This window comes from Propithecus coquereli, unplaced genomic scaffold (genome assembly GCF_000956105.1).
Source record: "Propithecus coquereli isolate 6110/MARCELLA unplaced genomic scaffold, Pcoq_1.0 Scaffold224, whole genome shotgun sequence".
Classification (NCBI taxonomy): Eukaryota; Metazoa; Chordata; class Mammalia; order Primates; family Indriidae; genus Propithecus; species Propithecus coquereli.
The window spans coordinates 4327265-4335744 of NW_012147634.1; the positions used below are offsets into that span (position 1 = coordinate 4327265).

The following is an 8480-nucleotide window of genomic DNA, read 5'->3' on the forward strand; positions in this document are numbered from 1 at the left end:
GTGTTTAAGTAGTTATTGTCCCAAACTTTCCATCTAGTTATGTAACAAATACAATTTTTGTCATGAATATTTAATTGGGTACCTTAAGAAGTGTTCCTAGTAAGAGTATATTCACATGATAGGATATTATACAGCAGTCAAACAAATGAACCATGGCTGCATATAGTAATGTGGATGAATATTAGCAATATTATATTGAATGAAAAGAGTATGTTCAAAAAGATTACATAAAATACATAGACATTCTTTTTTAAACAACCAAAAACAACTAAAACTAACAATTATTCATCTTAGGAATACATAAAAACAATATTTAACAGCAGTAAAAGCAAGGAAATAATAAACCCAGGCTTCTGGATACTAAAACCTTAGGTAGGAGGAGACAGGAAGAGATGGGTTGGAGGAGGAGCAAACAGATAGATACCAGTTACTGTCAGTTTTCTAGTTCTTGTGTTCACAGGTATTTATTATAAATAAATACACGAATATGAAAGTGGACCATGCATGGACCAATGATTAGAGTATATCAAGAATCATAGTTAATCAAATTCATGTACTCAAGATCAATTAAAGACAAAAATGTGCAAGAATTGGAGATGTATATATTTATTTAAAGCTAATATTGGCATATGACTTGGACAGTTGCTCTTGTGTTCCAACATGTTAACATTTTGCTGTCTGATATAAAAATTTTAACTTAAAAAATACCCACTGGCAAAACTAATGGTATTATATTTAGCAACTATTGTGATGCCACTTGATAATTTTATATAAGTATCATTTTACAGTAAATCTCATATATTTTTGTCTGTGAAACTTTGCTTCCTCTATATAGGAGTTTCACAATCTGCAGTAAATATGCACTTGACACAGTCAGTGAGAATGTTCCTTATATTAATGAAACCCAAAGGGTGATGTTTGTGTCTTCCTTTTGTGTAAGTTTACTTGCCCTTCTATATTCATTTTTTGGTAATGTTTCATTGCAGATATGTAGACACTTTGTGCAGTCTTAACTTACCCTTTGTGATGATAATGTTAAATTAGATGAAATCTTTGTTTCAAGTAGGTCTTATCAGCAGTGTCCTTAGTGCCTAGTTCCTTTTTGTTCATAAATGGTGATCTGGTTTAATACTGCAAAGCATTTTAAGCTAAGCATTTTGAGAACAGCTTCTGCCTTTCTTTTTCATGTGGCAGCGTGTTGCTAAAGCGCTTACAGAGACTCTGGTACATCAAACAGGGCTTTTTCCTTTATTTCCTTACATTGCTCTGGTTTTTGTTTGTTTGTTGTTTTCTTTTTTTACCAAAGCATTTTGCTCAGATTCACTTAATGCATGCATGTAGTCAAACATGAGTATCCATTTTCCACCAGTTGGTATGGTAGCAGCACTCAGCCTTATCTAGTTTCAGAATGTATGCTCTACTTGATTGCCATTGATACATGCTTGTTCTGTTTGTGTATAGGTCCTATGCACAGTCAGTTGGAATCCCTGAGTGACTCTTGGGCTCGCCTGAAACATAGCAGAGACTGGTTGTGCAACTCCTCTTACTCCTTTGAGTCTGATTTTGATCTTACCAAGTCTTTGGGAGTTCACACTTTGATTGAAAATGTTGTAAGCTTTGTGAGTGGAGATGTGGGGAATGCCCCAGGTTTTAAAGAGCCAGAAGAAAGTATGTCTACAAGTCCCCAGGCCTCCATCATTGCAATGGAACAGCAGCAGTTAAGGGCAGAAGTAAGTCTTTGATATTTACTCCTCATGAGAGACTCTGAACTTAAACTAAGCCACTGAATATGCAATTTTAGGAAAAACTTTTCCTTTTATTTTGTTCCTTGCTTGCCCTGTACTTCTTAATATTACTTTCTTAACTGGAACAACTTGTTATTTTGTTTGAACTGGACAAAAGTACATTTTTAAATTGTCATTTCTCAGAACAATATACTCTAATCATAAACCTTCCCATGTCTCCTAGAAACTGGGGTGAGATTGGCTGATGACCATAGGGATCTGCTTCTCAGAGCCTCTATTTTTGACCCATTTATCTCAGTTTAAATAGACACCTAGTTTAGATTAGAGCCCCACAGTAATAATTGCTGCAGTCAAGACCCACTGATGGATGCTAAAATTTGTGAGCAAAACTTGGAGACACAAGATTTTTGCATAGCCTCAAAGTATCTCCCCCCAAATATTTATTAATTATTGTGGTTTTAATGTGTCCACAAATTCTGTCATATTCTTCCATGCGGGAGGTGGTGATTAATTTCCCTCCACTTGAGGGTGGGCTGGACTTGATGGCTTGCTTCTAACAAATAGAGTATGGGAAGGGGAATAAATAGTAACTTTACATTGCAGAAACATGGCACACGTGACCTTAACTGAGTGATCAAGATTAACGTCACCAGTAATAAGTCATATTGACATCATGTACGCTTGGTATAATGTGCCGAGGACACTGTAAATGGTATTCTTCCCCCAAATTCTTAATTGCAGTCTAATCATGAGAAAAAAATCAGGCAAAGCTAAATTTAGGGACATTTATAAAATACATGAACAGCTCTTCCAAAGTATCAGGGTCATGAACAATAAAAGAAAGACTGAGGAATTGTCACAGAGTGATGGAGACCAAGAAGACATGACACCTAAATGCAATGTGGCATCCAGAATTGGATCCTGGAACAGAAAAGGGACATAATGGGAAAATTATGAAATCCAAATAAAGTCTGTGGTTTAGTTAATAGTATTGTTCCAATGTTAGTTTTGATAAATGTACCATGGTTATGAAAGATGTTAATGTTAGGGGAAGCTAGGGGAAGGGTATGCAAGAACTCTCTGTACCATCTTTACAGTTCTGCACATACAAAATTATTTCAAAATAAAATAATTTTTTTTTTTTAAAGAAGAGGGATAGGCCAATCAGCCCCAGTGATGGGCAGTGTCCTCCTAGGGAAGATTAGAGGCAGAAGTTCAAGAGAACTGCAGAGAAACTATTCAGAAGCACTTCTCATTCTTGAGCTAAAGAGTATTTATTCTGTATGAGCTAATTATAAACAAAGGAAGCGATAACAATACTACCTTTCAGTTTTGGAATCTTCACATATATCTCATTATGAGCGTCACAATAGCTCTGTGAGTAGATGAGATAAGGTGTTATTAGTCTCACTTTACACAGGAAGAAACTGAAACTCAGGAATTTAAGTGATTTATCCACGGCCACACAGGAGGCAGAGGAGTCTGGCCTTGAAATTATGTCTCCTACATCTGATTACTACTTTGTCCACTGTACTGGGTAGCCTCTTTTATACTGAAGTATGCTTATAAAGTTTTTAGAGATATCCTGATAAAAAATCAGAAATAATACTAAAATTAATGTTTATCTTAATAGAATGGATTTGTAGGAAATGTTAGAATTTTCTGTGTGCTAAATAATAGTTTTTGACATACAGCGTTGCTTTGCAGTCAGTGAATAACTCTAAAATATGTTTTTTTCCTCAAGCTTCGCTTAGAGGCACTTCATCAGATCCTTGTTCTATTGTCTGGGATGGAGGAAAAAGGTAGCATCTCATTGGCAGGAAGCAGGTCGAGCTCAGGCTTCCAGTCATCCACACTACTCACATCTGTAAGGCTGCAGTTTCTGGCAGGGTGTTTTGGTTTAGGCACTGTTGGACACACAGGAGCCAAAGGAGAGAGTGGCCGATTGCATCACTATCAAGTAGGTGACACCTTACAGTATCTTTAGATTTTAACTGTCTTTTTAGAAAGCCATTTTAAATTTTTTGGTGTTTATGATTAAGGTTTAAAAATATAAAAGCTTGGCCAGGCACAGTGGCTCACACGTGTAATCCTAGCACTCTGAGAGGCGGAGGCAGGAGGATTGCTTGAGCCCAGGAGTTTGAAGTTGCAGCTGTGATGATGCCACTGCTCTCTAGCCTGGGTGACAGAGTGAGATTGTGTCTCAAAAAAAAAGAAATATATATATATAGAGAGAGAGAGAGAGAGAGAGAGAGACACTTATAAATTACTTTTTAAGATAGCTTACTGGTTTAGTTTCCTAAGTAGTACAATTGAGATTAGATGAGCCATGGTACTATTGTAATTTTAGATTTTTTACTGGCTCAGTTTTATTAATTCTTAGCCAGATGGGATAGAGATATGTCTAAGGTGGGATAGGGATTGGAGTTTGAGAGCATGGGTTTCAGGGTTTACATTTTAGATTTGATCATTTTACCTAGTTTTCTGATTCCTTTGATAATTTTTAAAAATAAATATTATGTGTATGTCTTCCATATTTAGAGAGGAAAAATTGTGAAGAAGGAGAAGGATTATACAGATTCAAGAATTATCAGGCATTTAAAATTAAATTTATTATAAAACTTTCACATATTGAAACACAGTAAATACTCAAAAGACACCATAGGGCTCTAGCATAGACTAGGGATAAAATGTTATTAGTTCTTTTTGCAAGGAGGTATTATTATTGCTAATAGAAAAAAAAAATTTTTTTATTGTAATTCAGGATGGAATCAGAGCAGCAAAGAGAAATATTCAGATTGAAATCCAGGTGGCCGTGCATAAGATTTATCAACAGTTGTCTGCTACCCTGGAAAGAGCCCTGCAAGCAAACAAGCATCACATTGGTAAGTAACTGTCCCTGCAAATACAAGATGTAGGTTACATTTTGGACTAAGGTTATAATAGATAGCTATGTTCTATATTTTGTGTTTAACATTAGTAATCAACTTACAGTAAAGAATATTTGGAAACATACTAGTGTTACATATTGCTGTTTATATTTTAGAAAAAGATTCATTTTAGTAAATCCTTTGTTTACTTCAAAGAAAATTCTTAACTGTCTCTCTCTTGGTTTTTCAGAAGCCCAGCAGCGTCTCCTTTTGGTCACAGTTTTCGCCCTGAGTGTTCATTATCAACCAGTGGATGTTTCTTTGGCAATTTCCACTGGTCTGCTAAATGTATTGTCACAGTTATGTGGCACAGACACCATGCTAGGACAGCCCCTGCAATTGTTGCCAAAGACGGGTGTTTCCCAGCTTAGCACAGCTTTGAAAGTGGCCAGTACAAGGTTGCTCCAGATTCTAGCCATCACTACGGGGTAAGTATTATAGATGTCTTGGTGGAGCTATATGGGGTTTTCCCATATTTTAGTAATCTCCATTTCCCTCTAATCTACTTTATGTGTTTAAGCACTATGTTTTTCCTTCTGTGTTCCTACCACTTATTTTTTCCTTTCATTTCTCATAGGACCTATGCTGATAAACTGAGCCCCAAGGTGGTTCAGTCCTTGTTAGATCTACTCTGTAGTCAGTTGAAGAATTTGTTATCCCAAACTGGTGTACTACTTATGGCCTCTTTTGGAGAAGGGGAACAAGAAGAGGGTGAAGAAGAAGAAAAAAAAGTTGACTCCAGTGGAGAAACTGAGAAGAAAGATTTCAGAGGTATCATGAACCTTTTTTTCTGTCTTTACTTACAAGCACTTATTGAGTCCCCATTGTGTGCATATGATTAAAATGTAGATTTCTTTCCTTGTGAGGCATGAAAGGATTTTTATTTGTTCATTTACAAACCTCTTTTATCTCCAAATATGTATGTATGATTTAGATGAGCTTCTGATCAAACCTCCTCCTTAGAGTGTGTTAACCCTGATGCTGTGACCATACACTCATTCTCTAGGTTCAGCCTCTCCTCGGCTGTCCGGGCTCTAGGACCTAAATTTTAGGTAACTGGTTTCCCTCAGGTTATATATAGCCTAGGAAGAGGCCAAGATGTTTTTCTTAGCATTTGATCCTGACAAGCTTTCTCTAACCTGGCCTGAACCAGGATCAAGGGTTCTGATATTTGGGAACTGGACTATAATTAGAGGAGCTTGACTACTTCCTATCTGTTTTGTTCTCTAGTCACTAATAATTCTTCATTATACTTAGCCATCATAATTTTTGGTTGCTGTAATATGATTATCTGCTTAGGGCTTTATAGTGATCAGTGTATTTCAGTAGAACTTAATACCCTGAACAGCAGAACTACTACATATGTCTTTTCCATAATTGAGGGAATAAAGATCTAAAATTGGTCATTTATTCAAAAAAAGATTGTAAACCTACCATGTCCTATTGCCATAATAAATTCTGGGAGCCCTTAAATCCTTTCTGGATTAGGTGGATAAATAGAGGGAAAGAACAAGTTACATAATCATTCTGTGCCCCAATTCCCTCATCTATGAAATAAGGATGGTAATAGAACCAGCCTCCTAAGATTGCCATGAGGATTAATACACATAAAGCACTTAGAGCAGTATCTGGCACACAGTGAAAGCTCAATGAATGTTAATACATTTGTGTGTAGTTTAATGATAGGTGGTTTCATCATTGTGTGAATATCATAGAGTATACCTACACTAACCTGGATGGTATAGCCAACTGTACCTATAGGCTAGATGGTATAGCCTATTGCTCCCAGGCTACAAACCTGTACAGCATGTTACTATACTGAACATGAAATAGGCAATTGTAACCCAATGGTGACTATTTGTGTATCTGAATACAGAAAGAGTAATGCATTGTGCTGTGATACTACAACAGCTGTGACATCACTAGCTGATAGGAATTTTCAGTTCCATTATAATCTTATGGGACCACTATCCTATATTTGGTCTATCATTGACTAAAACATTATGCGGTGTGTGACTATATTAGTATTGGAATATTATAATATTAGAAATTAAAAATACTGTTTAAAGAACATTAATGTTGTTGATGGGTAGATGGGTAGATAGAGGAAATACCCTAGGGATACAAAGTGATAAAACATTGTCCCTGTCCTCAGGAACCTTCTAGGGTAATGAGGGAGGCAGACATATGTAAGCAAATAATTATAGTGTAATACAAGAAACTCAGAAGAAATATCTAAATCTGTTAAGTGAGAGTCTGGGAAGATGAGTCTAATTAAGGACTAGCTCTTCAGTTTCTGAGGCTAAACCAATGGCAAGTTCCTTTTCCCTGTGTATATACAAAGTACAGTCCTTCTACAAAGGGCTTAGGCATACTCACAAGGTGTGATAAAATCAAAACCAGTTTTTCATGCCACCCACCTCCTGCTTTTCTGAGATCCAGTGGGGGATAAAAAGTTGTTAGAGTTCCTCACCAGTCTGTGTGAGTACTGCACATATGGACAACAGAGAAGAGGTTGTAGAGTTACTTCTTAGCCAGTAGGTTTCCAAGCAAACGGGATCCTTCCATGTCCAGTGAAGAGAGAAACAGTTCTTCCGTGACTGGATCTCCACATGTGTGACAGCAGACTGAGTCCACGTCCGTTCCTCTTGGGTCATTCTTGAGAGAGGGCCTTTGGACTGCCTCTGCTTGTGAGGATGGCTGAGAATGAGCTTGACTCTAGTCAGCAGTGGCCACGCATTCAGAGGCAGGCTGCTCAGGTATTGATAACCCCCAATCCTTCCAAATTACTTAACTGAAAGTAAAGTGTATCCGTTATTTAAAACACAGTATTAATACTGAAACACAGCTTGTATCATTTTGTATCAACCGGCTCTATATCCAAGGTCTCTAGGCTTTAGTTAATTTAATTTAGTGTTTTATTACAGAAATATTTGCTGGGTCAGGGGGTAGAATGCAGGGGATTTTGAAAGAATGTGTAGGAACAAGTTTGGAGTGAGATATGTTGGTACTCAGGGCAGGCTGATACTTTTATGTTCTGAAAACTACTATTATGAAAAGTATTTGCTTAGCCTTTAAATAAAGAAGAGGCAGAGTACTCTGTGGATGAAATGTAGAGAAGTTATTAGTTTTTTCTTTAATTTCCCTAGCTGATTAGTTCTGTCATATACTTGCACATGCATCTCAGCAAAACAGAAGTCTTCCAGTTAACCAGATGCACCTTCCTATGAAGGTAGATTACTGGCCTTCTATTGTCACTCAAGCATGTTCCTTTGTGGGCATCTCCCCTCTATCACACGTGACATGTATGTATACTCCTTAATCCAACATGCCAGGATCTCCCTGAAAGGAGTTCTATATATACTTGTCTCCAGATTTTTATAATTTTCCATGTTTTAATGCCCTTGGGGACTGGCACTCTGGGTAGCTACCCTACTCACATACTTTTCCCCGTCTCTGTGTGGGATTTTGCCAAACTGAGGAGGTATGAGATGTGTTCTGTGATAAGAGAACATGGTGCGTTATAGGAAGAGCAGACAGTTCTCTGTGGCTTCAAAGTACACAGGGTGGAGGGAAACTGAGGGGGTGACAAGGGGGAAGCTGGTCCTGGCAGCACTGGTGGAGAAACTGGGAAGACTGGTTAGGGCAAGAGAATTTGCTCTCAGACAAACCAGACTCAGGCCTAGAAATTTGTTTCTTTGTAAAATCTGAAAGCACAAAGTTTTTTTCAGAGATGTTTTTTTTTCTTTTTTTTATTTCAGCATATTATGGGGGTACCGATGTTTAGGTTACGTATGTTGCCCTT

The 8480-nt window shown here is 37.3% G+C and overlaps 1 protein-coding gene across 1 annotated transcript in view; it reads left to right on the top strand.

The window, feature by feature from the left end:
• The window catches only part of HERC1 (HECT and RLD domain containing E3 ubiquitin protein ligase family member 1), a 151917-nt gene that overhangs the window by 60376 nt on the left and 83061 nt on the right, over positions 1-8480 (top strand). Inside the window, exons 25-29 of the mRNA XM_012645072.1 lie at positions 1462-1730; positions 3490-3705; positions 4510-4630; positions 4866-5103; positions 5253-5446. Of these exons, the coding sequence (XP_012500526.1) occupies positions 1462-1730; positions 3490-3705; positions 4510-4630; positions 4866-5103; positions 5253-5446 (1038 nt within the window). The remainder of the gene's footprint in view (positions 1-1461; positions 1731-3489; positions 3706-4509; positions 4631-4865; positions 5104-5252; positions 5447-8480) is intronic.